This window comes from Diaphorina citri, unplaced genomic scaffold (assembly GCF_000475195.1).
Source record: "Diaphorina citri unplaced genomic scaffold, Diaci psyllid genome assembly version 1.1 scaffold1019, whole genome shotgun sequence".
NCBI lineage: Eukaryota > Metazoa > Arthropoda > Insecta > Hemiptera > Psyllidae > Diaphorina > Diaphorina citri.
This window is the reverse complement of record NW_007378449.1, coordinates 50,790-70,585: the sequence shown is the minus strand read 5'-3', so window position 1 is coordinate 70,585 and position 19,796 is coordinate 50,790. Positions and strand designations below refer to the sequence as shown.

The 19,796-nt window shown below is 42.0% G+C and overlaps 1 protein-coding gene across 1 annotated transcript in view; it reads right to left on the bottom strand.

Annotated features, from left to right (window-relative positions):
• The window catches only part of LOC103513749 (mitogen-activated protein kinase 1), a gene marked incomplete at its 5' end in the record, with an annotated part of 55,633 nt that overhangs the window by 2,092 nt on the left and 33,745 nt on the right, over positions 1 to 19,796 (bottom strand). Inside the window, 3 exons of the mRNA XM_017445940.2 lie at positions 584 to 775; positions 1,360 to 1,527; positions 2,086 to 2,202. Of these exons, the coding sequence (XP_017301429.1) occupies positions 584 to 775; positions 1,360 to 1,527; positions 2,086 to 2,202 (477 nt within the window). The remainder of the gene's footprint in view (positions 1 to 583; positions 776 to 1,359; positions 1,528 to 2,085; positions 2,203 to 19,796) is intronic.

Below are 19,796 nucleotides of genomic sequence, written 5' to 3'. Positions count from 1 at the left end.
AGGTGATATGAGTTTCCCCTTATTTCGATAATATTTCTATGGTTTTCCCCTTTCTTTGGCGAAATTTATACGGTTTCTCCGATACCTAACAATTTTTCCCCCCACCTTTATTTTATTAAAATTTATACGGTTTCCCCCCTTTTTTTATATAATGAAAATTTTTTCTTCGTTTTACAACTTACCGGTTCATCTGCAGGATCGTAGTACTGTTCCAGATAAGGATGTGCCAGGGCACCTTCCACGCCTATACGTTTGTGAGGGTTGAACATCAGCATTTTGCCCCTTTATTATTATTATTTTTTTTAATATTTATATGGGTTTCCCTTTTCTTTAGTGATATTTATATGGTTTCTCCCACACTTACCAGTTTTCCCTCCAACTTACCGGTTCATCTGCAGGATCGTAGTACTGTTCCAGATAAGGATGTGCCAGGGCACCTTCCACGCCGATACGTTTGTGAGGGTTGAACATCAGCATTTTGCCCCTTTATTATTTTTTTAAAAAATATTTATATGGGTTTCCCTTTTCTTTAGTGATATTTATATGGTTTCTCCCACACTTACCAGTTTTCCCTCCAACTTACCGGTTCATCTGCAGGATCGTAGTACTGTTCCAGATAAGGGTGTGCCAGGGCATCTTCTACACCGATACGTTTGTGAGGATTGAACGTCAGCATTTTGCCCAGAAGATCGAGAGCGTTGGGGTCTGCGTTCGGATAGAGGATCTCCCACGGGACTTTGGGCTTGAACGGGAGTGACTGTAGGTAGCTGCGTGCCTGGAAAAAGAGATAGTTTTTTTTAAAAGATATTTGATAGAGGGAACTGCTAAGATCTTATCGTCCCGAAATCGAAGAGAGAAGGAAGACAGGATAGAGGAAAGCCAACCGTTCCGAGAATGAACATTATTCGTTCAGTATTAAAGACGCCCCAGTGCATACCTACAAGGCAGACGCGCTACCAAAAAAGCTAACTAGGCTGGAAAAGAGATAGTTTAAAATTGAAAGGGCTGTTCCAATTTATCACAATTTATCTAGTGTCTAGAGTCTAGCTCTAGACTGAACGAACCGAAACGAATTGGTACAACCAATTCATTTCGGTTTCATACCAGTTTGAAAGGGTATTTTTACTTTTCATAACCATAATTTGTGCAGGGTTTTACATTTTTGTGTGTGAAATTTACATGGTTTTTTTAGGGAAGAATATACATAAAAATCACTGGAACAAAACCTCACTGGTGTATTAAGGAAACGAAATTTGTGACAAGAATTTGTACTTCATACAATTAAAATTCCTCCTCCTCCTTCCACCGGAAGAAGTAGAAAGTAAAAAAAAAAGGTTTGATGAAAAAATCCTGGTTTACCTTCTCGTTAATAATGCAGGACAGGTCTTCGGGCGTGGGAGAGCCCAGGATGCCCAGAATATGGTTCAGCTGGTCCAGATAGTGTTTGCCGGGGAAGATTGGCCTGTTGGAGATCATCTCGGCGAGAATGCAGCCCACGGACCAGATGTCGATGGATTTTGTGTAACCCTGTATATGACAAAATGTTCAAATCAGTTTAGAACACCTCGATTATTTCAACTAATTGGGACCGAGGGTAGTTGAAATAATTGAAATTTTGTATAAAACAATGGAAAAGGGGCAACATTTAGATACAAAAGAACAAAATGGTTAATAAATACCCCATTATGAACTGATTTTGGGGTTGAAATAATCGAGAGTTGAAATAATGGAAGTTGAAATTATCGAGGTTCTACTGTAGTTTTATTATTATTATTTAGGGAACCCTAAAGGTATGTCCAAACATGGTTGAACGGCCGTCGATCGAAGAGATGAATCTATGTTGTCGAGGAAGTGTGGACGGTTCAGTCGACTATGTGTGGACACCCCTTAACAACGGAGATCTTGTCGTCCCAAAATCGAAGAGAGACGTAGGACCGCATAGGAGAAAGCGAGCCAATCCGAGAACGAACCTTTGAAGAAGTTGGATAAAGGGAGCTGTACAATTTCATTTTTTTTTTTTAACCCATTCAGTCCTTACCTTGCAGTTTATTATTTTATTTTTTAACCCATTCAGTCCCGTCTTACCTTAGAGTTTAGCATGATTTCGGGTGCCCGGTACCAGCGGGTGGCGACGTACTCCGTGAGAAATCCGGTATGGTCATGTTCGGGATCCGCCACTCTGGCTAAACCGAAATCACAAATCTGGAAACAAAGAAGGGAGAAAAATTAGTTATTATTTTTGAAGAAAGGTAAATTTGAAAACAGGAGAGACGAAAATTCATTTACATATAATTATTTGTTGGAGAAAGAAGGCAAATTTGGAGAACACTTCTAGAGAGAAGACCTAAATCCGTGAGTTGAGTTTTTGCGGCCCACCAACTCTCTACCTTGGTCTCTTGCGGCCCTCGGGTGCCCTAAGGTTGGACAACCCTGGGCTAAGGGACTTAAACAGGAAGCAGACCAACTTAGTCTGGCTGGGGGACTTTAAACAGGGAGTAGACCAGCTTAGTCTAGCTGGGGGACTTTAAACAGGGAGTAGACCAGCGTAATCTAGTTGGGGGACTTTAAACAGGGAGTAGACTAGCTTAGTCTAGCTGGGGGACTTTAAGCAGGGAGTAGACTAGCTTAGTCTAGCTGGGGGACTTTAAGCAGGGAGCAGACTAGCTTAGTCTGTTCCCCTTATTTCGATAATATTTCTATGGTTTTCCCCTTTCTTTGGCGAAATTTATACGGTTTCTCCGATACCTAACAATTTTTCCCCACCTTTATTTTATTAATATTTATACGGTTTCCCCCCTTTTTTTTTATATAATGAAAATTTTTTCTTCGTTTTACAACTTACCGGTTCATCTGCAGGATCGTAGTACTGTTCCAGATAAGGGTGTGCCAGGGCACCTTCCACGCCGATACGTTTGTGAGGGTTGAACATCAGCATTTTGCCCCTTTATTATTATTATTTTTTTTTAATATTTCTTAAGCAGGGAGTAGACCAGCTTAGTCTGGCTGGGGGACTTTAAGCAGGGAGCAGACTAGCTTAGACTAGCTGGGGGACTTTAAGCAGGGAGCAGACTAGCTTAGTCTAGCTAGGGGACTTTAAGCAGGGAGTAGACCAGCTTAGTCTAGCTGGGGGACTTTAAGCAGGGAGCAGACTAGCTTAGTCTGGCTGGGGGAATTTAAGCAGGGAGTAGACCAGCTTAGTCTGGCTGGGGGACTTTAAGCAGGGAGCAGACTAGCTTAGTCTAGCTGGGGGACTTTAAGCAGGAAGTAGACCAGCTTAGTCTGGCTGGGGGACTTTAAGCAGGGAGTAGACCAGCTTAGTCTGGCTGGGGGACTTTAAGCAGGGAGCAGACTAGCTTAGTCTAGCTAGGGGACTTTAAGCAGGGAGTAGACCAGCTTAGTCTGGCTGGGGGACTTTAAGCAGGGAGTAGACCAGCTTAGTCTGGCTGGGGGACTTTAAGCAGGGAGTAGACCAGCTTAGTCTGGCTGGGGGACTTTAAGCAGGGAGTAGACCAGCTTAGTCTGGCTGGGGGACTTTAAGCAGGGAGTAGACCAGCTTAGTCTGGCTGGGGGACTTTAAGCAGGGAGTAGACCAGCTTAGTCTGGCTGGGGGACTTTAAGCAGGGAGTAGACCAGCTTAGTCTGGCTGGGGGACTTTAAGCAGGGAGTAGACCAGCTTAGTCTGGCTGGGGGACTTTAAGCAGGGAGTAGACCAGCTTAGTCTGGCTGGGGGACTTTAAGCAGGGAGCAGACTAGCTTAGTCTAGCTAGGGGACTTTAAGCAGGGAGTAGACCAGCTTAGTCTGGCTGGGGGACTTTAAGCAGGGAGTAGACCAGCTTAGTCTGGCTGGGGGACTTTAAGCAGGGAGTAGACCAGCTTAGTCTGGCTGGGGGACTTTAAGCAGGGAGTAGACCAGCTTAGTCTGGCTGGGGGACTTTAAGCAGGGAGTAGACCAGCTTAGTCTGGCTGGGGGACTTTAAGCAGGGAGTAGACCAGCTTAGTCTGGCTGGGGGACTTTAAGCAGGGAGTAGACCAGCTTAGTCTGGCTGGGGGACTTTAAGCAGGGAGTAGACCAGCTTAGTCTGGCTGGGGGACTTTAAGCAGGGAGTAGACCAGCTTAGTCTGGCTGGGGGACTTTAAGCAGGGAGCAGACTAGCTTAGTCTAGCTAGGGGACTTTAAGCAGGGAGTAGACCAGCTTAGTCTGGCTGGGGGACTTTAAGCAGGGAGTAGACCAGCTTAGTCTGGCTGGGGGACTTTAAGCAGGGAGTAGACCAGCTTAGTCTGGCTGGGGGACTTTAAGCAGGGAGTAGACCAGCTTAGTCTGGCTGGGGGACTTTAAGCAGGGAGTAGACCAGCTTAGTCTGGCTGGGGGACTTTAAGCAGGGAGTAGACCAGCTTAGTCTGGCTGGGGGACTTTAAGCAGGGAGTAGACCAGCTTAGTCTGGCTGGGGGACTTTAAGCAGGGAGTAGACCAGCTTAGTCTGGCTGGGGGACTTTAAGCAGGGAGTAGACCAGCTTAGTCTGGCTGGGGGACTTTAAGCAGGGAGCAGACTAGCTTAGTCTAGCTAGGGGACTTTAAGCAGGGAGTAGACCAGCTTAGTCTGGCTGGGGGACTTTAAGCAGGGAGTAGACCAGCTTAGTCTGGCTGGGGGACTTTAAGCAGGGAGTAGACCAGCTTAGTCTGGCTGGGGGACTTTAAGCAGGGAGTAGACCAGCTTAGTCTGGCTGGGGGACTTTAAGCAGGGAGTAGACCAGCTTAGTCTGGCTGGGGGACTTTAAGCAGGGAGTAGACCAGCTTAGTCTGGCTGGGGGACTTTAAGCAGGGAGTAGACCAGCTTAGTCTGGCTGGGGGACTGAGAGAGAGGAAGAGAAAAAGGGGGAGAGAGGGAGGAAAAGGAAAGGGAGAGAGAGGAAGAGAAAAAGGGGGAGAGAGGGAGGAAAAGGAAAGGGAGAGAGAGGAAGAGAAAAAGGGGGAGAGAGGGAGGAAAAGGAAAGGGAGAGAGAGGAAGAGAAAAAGGGGGAGAGAGGGAGGAAAAGGAAAGGGAGAGAGAGGAAGAGAAAAAGGGGGAGAGAGGGAGGAAAAGGAAAGGGAGAGAGAGGAAGAGAAAAAGGGGGAGAGAGGGAGGAAAAGGAAAGGGAGAGAGAGGAAGAGAAAAAGGGGGAGAGAAAGGAAAGGGAGTGAGAGAGAGAGAGGAAGAGAAAAAGGGGGAGAGAGGAAGGAAAAGGAAAGGGAGTGAGAGAGAGGAAGAGAAAAAGGGGGAGAGAGGGAGGAAAAGGAAAGGGAGTGAGAGAGAGAGAGAGAGAGAGTAATGAAAGAGGAGCCACACTGCCACAGATCTGGCCTGGTTGGGGCCAAAAAATCATCATTAATCTTTTTGATAAGGCAAAAGGGGAGGTGGGATTTGTCAATTTAAACTTGGTTTCACGAACGGCAAACTTTCAAATGCTTCTCAAAATGTGTTTGAGTTCATACTTTATATTATGAACAACTGTTTCCTGTGAAGTACTTCATTCATACTTCATATTCTTCATATCACAAGTAAAGTTCAACGCTTCATATTGTTCACAAGTAAAGTGTAAAGTTCATAATATTGAAGAACTCCCAGACTCTTTAAGAGTTTTCCATATATAGATGTAGATCTGTCCTAGGACAGGTATCAACACGACGTTCTCCGCGAAGAGTTTTCATAAGACATTAATGTCTTCCACACTGTGTGTTAATATCCTGTGTTTTCAAATCCACACGAGCGAAAACTGTTGTTCCTATAAATATGCACATAAGTTTCCCACTTAAACCAAAAACTTGTATCTTGTATCCGTTTCGGTATTTCTCTTCTTGTACTGAGATTGAGACAGCTTAATTAAAATAAGAAAAGTTAAGGGGGGGAAGATAATAAAAAATTTGGTGTGAACATCACACGACTTTCCTTATCCTACTGAATGATGCTTTTTTGATTGTTCTTTTACACTAACTTTTACAATATCTCTAAATTCAAATTATTTTTAAATACATATTATGTAGGGACTTCAAATCTTCTCAAAAAACCACACAGACCTGTAATGTAAATTGCTTTTTCCTGGCGTTCTTAAGACGACTATGACATGATCTTCAACTTTTGTAATTATCTTTGATTTACTTTTGATTATGATTTTTTGTCTTGTAATTTGTATGATAACATAATATACGTAATTCGTAATAATTATATTATTAATATTTTAAAATTTAGTACCTAATAATCTAGTAATTGCTATGGAGTATTTCGAGTACCTAGACTTAATTTTATCCCCACTATTAGTAACTTTTGTGTCATGATTTTTTCCAAATTTCTGATAAGAATAAAATAATAAAAATAAAGCAAATAACATATTAATGCCTAAACCGTAAGTAAAACATATTTTTCGGCATTTTCTATAATATTATGAAATTAATAATTTTAGACGAGGTATAGCAGCTACCTTATTGAATTTCAAATAGGTAATTCCTACTACTTATAAAATATTATTTCCAATTCTTTGTTTTACCAATTGGTAGGTACAGGGTGAGGCGCGGCAATTTCCTTTTTTGAAACGTCCAGTGTGCAGCCGCACTTGTAATTAGACAAGTTATGATAAGTCGAGCAGATAAAAAAAGATGGAAATTTATGTTTGGATTTAGTTCAGTCCTCAAAATTATTTTATCAAAGCAGCAGAAAGCATTTAGGTATGTACAAAAATAGTCTTTTTGTGAAGTATAAAAATCAACAATTAAAACCTGTAAAAGTAAAGAAATAATCTTTAAAGAAAAGTTAAAATGTTTTGTCCATTTTTTAAGTTTGTCGTTGTGTTTTATTATTTTTTGGTTAAATATTATTTTTATCTTCTTTTAGTCTTCTTTCCCTTCTTCTTCCAAATTCAAGTTTCCTCAATTTTGATGAACCTCAATAAAATCTTCAAATTGGTTTTGAAATAAACACTTTTATTTCATTAAATGAAAAAGAATCCCAAGTCCCAAGATAATTATTTATCAATATTCAAAATTATTATACCGATGCCTTTTCTTTTTTATTTAACTTTAATTTAGGTACCTACCTTCAGTTTATTTTGCTATAGCCACACCCCCAGTAAAATATAGATACCTATTAACTTACGAGTATTACTTACGTAAAATAGTTACAATAAAAATAAAAGTAATCTACGTAATTATAATGCCTTTTTTTTCTAAAATGTCTTAGATGAGAAATAGAATTTAGATACCTGTTTGGAAATTTGATCATCTGCTACGTACGTAATTTTCAATGACTAAAACTAAATTCATCTTATTTTTAATTAATTTAAAATTTTGGGTGCTATTAATTTTGTTTGAACAGAAAAGAGTTTTTTAAAGGCCTTTGATCTAATGTCACACACAAGCACCTGAAAAAGAAAGGATTAAGAGGATAACAAAGAAAGTAGGGTGAGGGGATCTGACTTGCGTCCCGACTGTGAAATCCGAGTTGCGTCCGTCCGATTTGCGTCCCATTTCTGAAATTTATCATCCGAGTTGCGTCCCTGAGCTAGAACTATGTACCTACTTTATATACTTATCCTAGTTTGAAGGTATACTTACATGTAGTACAGGGTGACAAAAAAAAAATACTGTACGCAGCATTTTTTCAGCTTTCATCATGTAGGTACCTACAATCGATGACGTTAAAAATTCAACTGTACTCACTGAGCTTAACATGGGGATAGTAGGTACCTAGATACAGATACCCAATACATTGAGGCGGTTTTTCTCTAAAATCGTATGGTGTATAGCACTGCCGGCGATTTGGGTGGCCATTTAGCTGTGATAAATCGAGGAAATAGGCTGCAAGAATCTTGTGTTTTTGACATCCCATATTTGACATTTATGTAAACTGAAGTCTGAGCTCAGAATATTGTTATCAAATGAGCTTCAGGATATCGTCATCTGAACTATGTCCACTACCGCGTAAGTCGATTTTGGCAACTTCTCAGGAGATAGTAACTATTTAAAACAAAAAACTATTTCCTATTTATTAATGAAAATCTGAAGTTATTCAGTGTTAAACTTTGTCCTATAGTAGGTACTAGTGGTTGACCCGTCCTTCGTACGGGACCACCACACACACACAAACACACCCCCCACACACACATCCCATCACACCACACCCATCACACACATCCTACCACACACACACACACACCACACACACCCCACCACCACACACACCCACCACACACATCACACCACACACACACACACACCCAACACACACATCCCACCACACCCACCACACACATCCCACCACACACACACACACCACACACATCCCACACACACCACACACATCCATCACACACACATCACACACCCACCACACACACCACACACACACACACACCACACACACACCCATCACACACACACCCATCACACACATCCACCACACACACCACACACATACACACACACGGTCGCGCTACGCGCTCCCTGACATGTCTCACAGAGCAGCATAATAGGCATAACTTTGAACCGCCGCCATTTTGAATCAGGATGAAATGTGATAATTTTAAGTAGCCTATGTCACCCCGAGTACTCTTCTTAACAACCAAAAAAAAATTCATCAAAATCGGTTGAGCCGTTTTCTCGTGAAAAGAGGACAAAGACGGGTCTATTAGGCCATTTATTTCACGTTTTTGAACTGCCATTTTGAATCAGGATGGAATGTGAAAATTTCAAGTAGCCTATGTCACCCGGAGTACTTTTCCTAACAACCACAAAAAATTTCATCAAAATCGGTCGAGCTGTTTTCTCGTGAAAAGAGGACAACCCAAGGTCTATTTAGCGTGACAGACAGACATACCCACAGACAGAGCTGGGGGACTTTAAGCAGGGAGCAGACTAGCTTAGTCTAGCTGGGGGACTTTAAGCAGGAAGTAGACCAGCTTAGTCTAGCCCGGGAACTTTGGTCAGGGAGGATACCAGCTAAAAGTTGAAGGGCAATGGACATTCACTCGTAAATTTTGAAGCCAAAAACAAAATGTCAGCCTAAAAGCAATCACTCTTGGGCTGATTGAGAGACTAGGACGAAAATAGAAAGAGAGAGAGGGCGAGAGAAAGAAGAGGTAATGGAGGGGAAAAGGAGGAGAAGGAACAAAGAAAGAGGGAGGGAAGAAGAGAAAATTAAAAAAAAGAAAATGAAAACGAGAAGGAGAGGGAAAGTGTGTGTGTGTGTGTGTGTGTGTGTGTGTGATTTTTGGAATCGTGGATGCATAAGGAGTAAGAATAACTAAAAATTTCACGATTCTAAGCAACGTACAGACAAATCTACAATTTTATTTATTTAGATGGTCTCAAGTATATAGATTCAATCTCAGGTACCGCGGACGCAACTCGGATGACCTTTTTTTTGAGTTGGGACGCAAATCGGATGATTTGGGATTTTCGGACGCATCTGGTGTTCCTCCAGTAGGACTTTTAGAAATTTAGAAAGTTACTATTAGCTTATTAGAATCACCCAATTAATAAAGGATCGTTCCCTCAATTTGACATAATCCTTTCACTCTTGAACATCAATTGATTAAAACGTTGTTCTTTCAATCAAAACTCTCTCCATGAATCTCTTTTCTTTCTATCAAAATAATAGCACCTGATACATTTTCACAATAGCTTCTTTATTGTAAATTGTCTGACAAAGATATTGTCAACTATTATTTCGAAGGAATTAGTTTTAACTTTTGTTTCGAAGGAATTAGTTTTAATTTTCTTTTTCGAATCCTCATTTCGCATCCATTATCAAAACAAATCAGAAACCTTGAAATACGTAAACTTTTAAATCCTTTTGGAAACTATTTTTTTAAAGAACTATAAGAAAATATTATAAGGAAAGGGAGTGAGAGAGAGAGAGGAAGAGAAAAAGGGGGAGAGAGGGAGGAAAAGGAAAGGGAGTGAGAGAGAGAGTGAGAGAGAATTGAACTATAAATAAAACTAAAATCTTAAATATTTTATAATTATAAACCTCTGTGTTGGTCTCATTTTTTATTTCTGTGTATCTCTTAATCTTTACAGTTATTGACCGAAAATGTGAGGTAAAAGTTTCTTTCAATTCAAAATCAGTTGTTTTCGAAGTTGGGTGTAGTAGAATTCATTTTAAGCTGTGTCCTTACAGTCGAAACTCGAAAGCGTCGGTCGACGTCCACTGAAACTGTACATCTGTACAATACATCATGGCCTCGACAACATAGATTCACCTCTTCACCTCGTCGATTCACATCGAAATTTTGAAAAACACAGCCAAAATATTTTGTTTTTATTACTTTTTTTTTAATTCTGATCCTAGTTCAACAAATTGAGAATTTTGTAAAATAGTAAATATCAGCTCATTTTTAGCGTCACAAAATTTTTGATTTATAAAATGAGTGAAGAAGATGACGGATTCTACACCACAGGTTTTATTCTCTACAATGGTGCCGCGGGGGAGACTTTGATTATCTATATCGATGGATTGAACATCAGTCGACGCTACGATGGCGCTCTCAGTTTAGGTAAGTGTAAAGGTAGAAACACGCTATCATCACGACACGTGAAGTCACGGGGAGCCAGAAAGAGGTACCCAAGTGTAATAGAAACACACTACTATCACATCACGTCACGTGAAGTCATGGGGAGTCAGAAAGATGTAAGTAGTTCAAATTTTTCGCATAATATTGTAGGTAATTTCGTTCAGGACAGCCACACTACTATTACGTGGCGTGACGTAACGTGATGGTGGTGTGGCTGTCCTGAATCGTCACGAAATCGAAGAGAGAGGAAACAGGACAGAAGAAAGACAACTGTCTCTGAAGAACCTTGTCTGTTTAGGTCGATGTTCGCTCTGGGGCGGAAATCGAACCTTCGACGTGCGACGTAGCTCTTGAAAGGTTCCCTTTCCTCCAATCTAATTAGTCTGGCTATATGTGAATTTATTTCCCTACAGACTCCGAGCTCAGGCCGCCGCGAGCACCATTCTCGATACGTCGCTTCGGCCGAATCCCGTCCATCGCTTCCACAGACTCCGAGCTCAGTCCGCCGCGAGCACCATTCTCGATGCGTCGCTTCGGCCAAATCCCGTCCATCGCTTTCCCGGCAGACGAAGCCCCTGCAAAAAACTATCGAAAACTATCGATAGTCAAGCCTCAACTATCGATAGCGTTCGATAGTCAAAACTATCGATAGTTCTCCTCCTCTAATACTTGCCTCTAATCATTTGAATGTCAAGATCAAAGAGCAAAACTGTCAGCATAAGTCAAAACTATCGATAGTTCTCCTCCTCTAATACTTGCCTCTAATCATTTGAATGTCAAGATCAAAGAGCAAAACTGTCAGCATAAGTGCGCGTCCATAACGGCGACCATGGACTACTGATCCTGGTTTAGACCATGGACTACTGATCCTGGTTTAGACCATGGACTACTGACCCTGGTTTAGACCCTGGACTATTAACCATCAACCCCCACAGAAAAAATAAGCAATATTGTCGCCCCATGCCAGAACTTTATGTTGTGACGTCACACACATGTCTAGCACTCTCAATACCTCATGAAATCGGAAATATAATTATGTACTTGCCTCGAATCATTTGAATGTCAAGATCACAGAGCAAAACTGTCAGCATAAGTGCGCGTCCACAAAGGCGACCATGGACTACTGATCCTGGTTTAGACCCTGGACTATAAACCATCAACCCCCACAGAAAAAATACTGCACTTAGTTTCTTCATTTTCTAAGAGGTTCAGTACTACATATCAGGATGAAAGGGATTTTAATTGTGTTAAGCATAAATGCTTGTCACAAATATCGTTCCGCGCTATACTAGGTTCAGTACTACATATCAGGATGAAAGGGATTTTAATTGTGTTAAGCATAAATGCTTGTCACAAATATCGTTCCGCGCTATACTACGCTAAATTTTGTGACTTGACTTGGACTCGAACCACCAACCTCCAGATTCCATAGTCCACCGTGCTAACCAATGCACCACTGAGGTCTAGAGTTGAGTGTTCAGGTTTCATGTGGTCGTTTCAAGAAAAGAAAATACACCTCTAGTTGGCTTTGTAAGGCCTAGGTCGCGGATTCGATTCCCGCCCCTTTTAAAGTCCAGAGGAATCGAAAGGTCTGGCTAAGTTCGCATAAGTTCTGGTAACGCCCTGGTTCTATTTTCTTTCCCTCAATGAAAACCAATTCCAAACCATACGTATAGCCCTAATAAACAATAACACATATGTATATCCAACGCTATTAATATACTGGCATAGTGGGTGGTGAGAGTAGGGAAGAAATGAAAATAGAATGGAAGAAATACACAAGAATAGTCTAAAACAGAGGTTCTCAAACTGGGGGGGCGTGGAGACAAATCAGGGGGGCGCGAGCTTTTCCTATACAAAAAAAGAAAAAAAAAATCAAATTTAAACCAAAATTACCTACCAGGTACTTAGTCTCCAACTCTAGTATCTTGAGATATTACGTCCAGCGTAATCATTTGTATATCAAACGCTTAGAAAAATATAAGTTTCTCAAAGTTTCAATTTTTTGTTTTGATATTTCAAGGTACCTATTTTAATTATGTTAAGATTGATTATTTCTTGTCGGAAATTAATCTACCCTGCTTATTATCACTGCTGTTTCACCTTATGAAGGATTCGAACCATGAAGCCCCTGACGCCCAGTGTGTCATCTGTCTGGCCCCCTTCCAACCGGGCGAGGAGGTCAAAGAGCTCCTCTGTCACCACAAGTTCCACTCGGAGTGCCTCGAGCCTTGGCTGCGGGAGAGGCAGCATTGCCCGCTGTGCCGAAACGCTAAGAGCTCCTCTGTCACCACAAGTTCCACTCGGAGTGCCTCGAGCCTTGGCTGCGGGAGAGGCAGCATTGCCCGCTGTGCCGAAACGCGGTCAGCGTCGGATCGATTTCGAGCGAGAACGGGTCTTCTTGGCTCAGCGATACCACGGGGTTGTCACACACGGACTCGTACTTTTTTTTGACGGCGGAAGAATTTTCAGATGCGGAAGCCTTTGCGGAAGCCCTTGTGGAAGCCTTTCCGCAAGTCTTTCCGGAAGACCCTATTGATTGGAACGCTGAAAATGGGGACACAGTATCGATGCATAGTCAGCACACGGTCAGCGACACACACACACCAGCGAGAACGAGGCGGTGGAGGCACACTCCGACGGGTCCTCTTGGCTGAGCGATACCACGGGGTTGTCACACACGGACTCGCACTTTTCTTCGATGGCGGAAGAAAGGCAGTATTGCCCGCTGTGCCGAAACGAGGTCAGCGTCGGATCGATTTCGAGCGAGAACGAGGCGGTGGAGGCACACTCCGACGGGTCCTCTTGGCTGAGCGATACCATGGGGTTGTCACACACGGACTCGCACTTTTCTTCGATGGCGGAAGAAAGGCAGTATTGCCCGCTGTGCCGAAACGAGGTCAGCGTCGGATCGATTTCGAGCGAGAACGAGGCGGTGGAGGCACACTCCGACGGGTCCTCTTGGCTGAGCGATACCACGGGGTTGTCACACAGGGACTCGCACTTTTTTTCGACGGCGGAAGAATTTTCAATTGCGGAAGCCCATCACGGTCAGCGACACACCCACACACTCAACCATAACTCACACAATCACATCCACAATTACAACACACACAATTACATCAGATTTTCGGTGAATATCTACTGCGATATGGACTCGGTGCTAAGCACGGACACGGATTGGTCAGACGGTGCTTTGGGTAAGGGGGGGGGGGGGGGCGTGAAAAAATGAGAATATGTCCAAAGGGGGCGCCATGTAAAAAAGTTTGAGAACCACTGGTCTAAAAGGAGAGAAGGGAAGAGAGGAGAATAGAATAGAATAGAATAGAACGAGAGAAAAGAATGGAGAAGAGAAGAACCACGAAATTATCGCCCATCTCATGTGAGGAGCATACTACGCCTACGGGATAGACATGCTACGACACAGACCACACGAGTCTAAAGTAGCAGTTGTTTCATTGCTACGAAATATGTGTAAACGGCGGGCGGTGAGCGGTGAGACACTCAGAAAAACAAAAAATTATACACGTGCCTACCTATTTAGTAATCAAAATTCGAGTACACATTTCATTCAAGGAATCGAACCCAGGACTTTCATCATGACAAGCTACCGCTTTACCAATGAGACTATTTTATTGTACCCCCACTGAGCCATTTCCTGATCACCCATTATATCCTATAAATACACACATGCAGTTAACTTATGTCTTATGTTGACACTGAAAGTCTAAAGTTACGTTAACTTTAGACTATAAACCAGCTAGACCAGGGGTTCCCAAACTTTTGAGCACTGCGTACCAGCTGACACCTCAAGGTTCTTTTAGTGTACCACCAAACATCAATGGTTTGGGGGCTAAATCAAGAAATTATAGCGCCACAGGCGAAATTTTTGTGTTAATGATGTCACGATTTTTTTTCAAATAAAAATTGTTTAAATTTTTTTTTTAAAAGTTTTTTTTTTCCTTTTTCCGTTTTTTTTTTTTTTTTTTTTTTTTTTTCCTATAATGCGCTTTAACTCTGGAATACCAGGTTGTTCGCGCCGAAACACGATTGTTTGGTGCACTGATTGAAGATAATTTTCCCTCCCAACTAGAGTTGCCAGACTTGCCAGATGTGTTTTTCGCATTTAGGAGTCACATCATAAAATGGGTTTTTCAAATCTCCTCGCGTACCACAGATTGGGAACCCCTGAACTAAACAGTACTTTCTAACCGACCTTGAAATGGTCGAGTGGTGCGAGATATAAAACTTCAAGATCAAGAATAACGTAATTTCACGTAATCTCGAACTGTACTTTAAGTGCGCACTTGAATATTCAAGTTCAAGTGACTTGTGGCGAAGTTGGAGACCGTCATTGTATGTGACGTTGAAATGGTCGAGTGGTGCGAGATATAAAATTTCAAGATCAAGAATAACGTAATTTCACGTAATCTCGAACTGTACTTTAAGTGCGCAATTGAATATTCAAGTTCAAGTGACTTGTGGCGAAGTTGGAGACCGTCATTGTATGTGATGTCTCAGACGAGACGGTTAGGCGTACTGAGAAAAAAAATCTGGTGTGAACATCACACGACTTTCCTCATCCTATTGAATGATGCTTATTTTGGGTGTCGCATCCTTGTCACATTTAACATCTACATACATATCAAATTTCAAGTCTCTAGCTCTTACCGTTCTCGAGATATTTTGTTTACAGACAGACACACACGGACAGACAGACACACAGACAGACACACAGACACACAGACACACACACGGACCAATGGCTGAAACTTTGGATTTAGGCTCTAGGGACCTCAAAACGTGTTTTGGCACTAAAAACTGCCCATCGAAATTTTGACCCGATTACATTACTTTCCTTCCTATAGGATAAGGAAAGTAAAAAGAACTACTCTTTTCAGTGAACTACTCAGTCAATGAGTCAGTAACTCCTCAGAACAATCAGGGGAGTTGAAGAGTGAGAAATGATGTTTTAGGATCTGACTCATTTGACTGAGTATAGTTCTTTTTAAAATCGACATATCTCTACATAATATGATTCACGTAATCTCGAACTGTACTTTAAGTGCGCAATTGAATATTCAAGTTCAAGTGACTTGTGGCGAAGTTGGAGACCGTCATTGTATATGATGTCTCAGACGACTCAGACGAGACGGTAGGCGTACTGAGAAAAAAAATCTGGTGTGAACATCACACGACTTTCCTCATCCTATTGAATGATGCTTATTTTGGGTGTCGTATCCTTGTCACATTTAACATCTACATATAATTCCGCCAACCGTTGCACTGGTCTTAACCAAAAGTTTCGTGTCGCATCCTTGTCACATTTGACATCTACATACCAAATTTCGAGTCTCTAGCTCTTACCGTTCTCGAGATATTTTGTTTACAGACAGACACACACACGGACCAATGGCTGAAACTTTGGATTTAGGCTCTAGGGACCTCAAAACGTGTTTTGACACTAAAAACTGACCATCGAAAATTTGACCCGATTACATTACTTTCCTTCCTATAGGATAAGGAAAGTAAAAATCAAAGTGTCGGAAGCCCAATCGAGTGACTGGGTTCTGGAATTCGAAAGCTGCGTCCACACATAGTCGACGCCGTTGATCAACGGGGTGAAGTAGGTATATGTTGTCGAGTTGGACTACGTGTGGACACAGCCTAATATCTCAGGAAGCTGGGTACTTTAATTTAGCATTCCAACACCCTAAATCAGGGGAAGGAACTCAATGAGTTCTTCCACAATTGTTCATCTCCAATTGTCCATCCAAAGTCCAAATTTTATCTATTTATTTTAGGGTTTTATCTTTAAGAAGTCTCCTAAAAAACAAGATGAACCTATCTGCACACATTTTTTCCTACTGAATTAGAAGAAAAAAAAAAGCTCTAGAAATCGAACCCGGAACTCCTGTGCACAGTGCTAGTAAATCTTAACCGTAACTACCAAGGTACTTAAGTACCTATGTTAACTAGTCGCGTATGCCGTGACGTCAAAGTTCACGATTTACCGGTATTTTTTAAATCGATTTATCTCGGGATCTAGAAGTCATAGAAGAAAAAAAAAATTCCGTTGGTCCTCATTTTTCCTGCTCTATGACATTGAAACATCACCCTAGTAAGCGCAACTGATCTATTAATGCTTCAGTATGACTTGAGAGAAAGTAGGTAGGTACCAATTTTGTCAATGTACATTCCTACCCAAGTCTTTTCCTCTTCACTCTCCCTAGATTTTTTTTATAATTAAGTAAGGACAACTTCTACTGTTAACATTAATTTATGTAGGTATTATGTTATGTTATTAAACTCATAAAATACATGAGACCTTGCTTAGACTGCTGGCGTAAAGGGACTTTTTAGTCTCATTCGAGCAGGATAAACAAGGTATATTCTATTCTCTCCCCAGATGTCCGGTTATCTTCACCACCCTGTACTAAACATCCTCTGGCTATTTCTCATCGGCAAGAAGTTTCCCTACACCGACCGAACCTACACTCAGTTCCTACATAGCTGTGAGGAGTCGTTCAGGTAATTATTACTATTATATAACTGTAGCCTCCGTGGCCGAGTGGGTATCACACTAGGCTAGCACGCAGGAGGCAAAGAAAAATTCCGTTGGTCCTCATTTTTCCTGCTCTATGACTTTGAAACATCACCCAAGTAAGCGCAACTGATCTATTGGGACCGGGGGTAGTTGAAATGATAGAGGAATGATCGAGGTTGAAATAATCGAGGTTCTACTGTACTTGGGAAAGTAAATAAATGAAGGAAAAGAAAAGAAAGAAAAGAGGAAGAATAAAAAGAAAGGAGAAATTTCCAAAGTTTTGGTCACAAAAAGAATAAGAACCTACATACGACCAGAGAGAGAGAGAGAGAGAGAGAGAGAGAGAGAGAGAGAGAGAGAGAGAGAGAGAGTGAGAGAGAGAGAGAGAGAGAGAGAGAGAGAGGGAGAGAGAGGGTAAGAGAAGAGAAAAATTAATATTTTTGGTGGATGTGCCAAAATTCCTAATAGTGTAGCATTGTAGACGGTGAATTTTTTGGTAACTTTACCTTACGATCTTATAGGAGAAGGAGAACCAAAGAGAAGAAAGAATTGTCAAAGTCACCTGTGTCCTTTTTTTATCCTAAAAAAGGGTGTATGATGGGTAGGGTAAGGAGTTAAAATTTCGGAGGGTGGCTAAGATAATGTAGATAGATTTCTCAGCGAAGGATCCCAGAAGAATCTATAAATATCTTCGGAAGAGGGTGCATTTGGTGAGGGACTGAGGAGGAACACTCTCTGAAGACTTCCTTGATTCAGGACTTTGATCAACAGATCACTTGAGTGAATCACGATGAGAATCTTTATACAAGGTCGCGGATTCGATTCCAGGCCAGGTAAACTTTATAATAGATTGATAGGGTTCTCTCTCGAGACGGCTGACTTTCTCCTATCCTGCCTTCCTTCAGAGAGCATTATTTTCAGAGGGAAAATATAACAATCAGAGTCCTTGTCCAGTCTATCTTTATATTTCCATTTCGGTATTATAAAACCTCGTTGTTACATTTCGTTACGGCCATAGGGACATAATGCTGATGAACTTTTCTTTTATGTTTCAGATTTATTGGCGGGGCAAAATGACACTGGGTAAGTTTTTGGAACAACTGCTACATTAGACGCTTGTGGCCTGTGTCGTAGCATGCCCATCCCGTAGTATGCCTCTCATCAGATGGGCGAGAAGAGAAAGAAGAAGACACATACTTCCCATTTGGTGCTGGGTCAACACGAGAACACCAGAAAGTAACCCGTTGAAATATTTGCAATCGAAAAACGAGTATAAATTTTTGTCAATGGTGGGATTCGAACCCGGGACCTTCTGCATGGCAAGCAAACGCGTTACCAGTTACCACTGGACCAACCGTGCCCCCATTCACACACTAATCATTTTGTCTTCAGAGCCCCAACACCTAAAACGCTGAAATTTGGTAGGAATATTCCCAATATGTTCTAGATGTGCGATAAGAGAGGATTTTGTCGAAATCTAAACCGATCTCGAGTTATGATCAATTTTCCGTGGCGAAGAACGAGCAACCTAATAATTATAACGTAAGGCCAACAGTTAAACCCAATTGCCATCGGCTATGTCACTGCGACCTGATTAGATCTTCCGTGACGTATCCGGCTGTATCTTGCAGACGTTCGTAATCACTTGCGAATCTCGCTCAGATGTGGGTTTGAGGTTGTGTTACAGCCAGAGGGTCTTCCATAAGAGTCAGGGCCCGTCCTAATGGGCATGTACGTATGGGGCCACTGGATAGTAAGGTGCCCAGTGGTAACGCTCTCGATTACCATGCAGAAGGTCCCGGGTCCGATTCTCACCATCGACAGAAATTTTGCACTCATATTTCAATTATAAATATAACAAAAGTTAGGTACTTTCTGGTGTTCTCGTGTTGACCCAGCATCTAAATGGGAAGTATTCTGTCTCCTATCGCTCATCTGAGGAGACTGAGGAGAGGCATACTACGGGATGGGCATGCTACGCCACAATCCACACGCGTCTAATGTAACAATTGTTTCATTGTCAAATTTCGGGTCACACAAAACTCTGTGTGTGCCCCGTGGGACCATTTATCTGATATAACAAAAGTTAGGTACTTTCTGGTGTTCTGTGTTGACCCAGCATCTAAATGGGAAGTATTCTGTCTCCTATCGCTCGTCTGAGGAGAGGCATACTACGGGATGGGCATGCTACGCCACAAACCACACGTGTCCAGTGTAACAATTGTTTCATTGCTAAATTTTGGGTCACACAAAAACTGAATAGAAGGTCTGTGTGTGCCCCGTGGGATCATTTATCTGATTTCTACAGTTTTCACTAAACCACTTATAGTAAAGTAGAGTTGTCATACCTGGTACATATCTGACAGGGGCAGGAGTAGGCGCAGGAGTAGGGGCAGGAGTAGGAGCTGGAGTAGGGGCTGGAGTAGGTGGTGGTGGTGGGGGTGGGTGAACCAGGGCCGGAGCGATGATAGCATGCGCGGTATAGGTGACGGCTACCGGGGCAGGGGCGGTCTTAATAATCGGGGTAATTGCCTTGTAGGCGTGCGCCTCGTGTGTGCTGTAGGCGAAGTTACCTGAGGGGAGAGAAGAATAGAATTTTAATTGAATAATTGAATTAAAATAATTGAATACTGATTTTGAATTGAATAGAATTGAGGAGAGGACAGTTGAGTTTGGAAAAAAAAAAAAAAAAAATGCAGGGACATA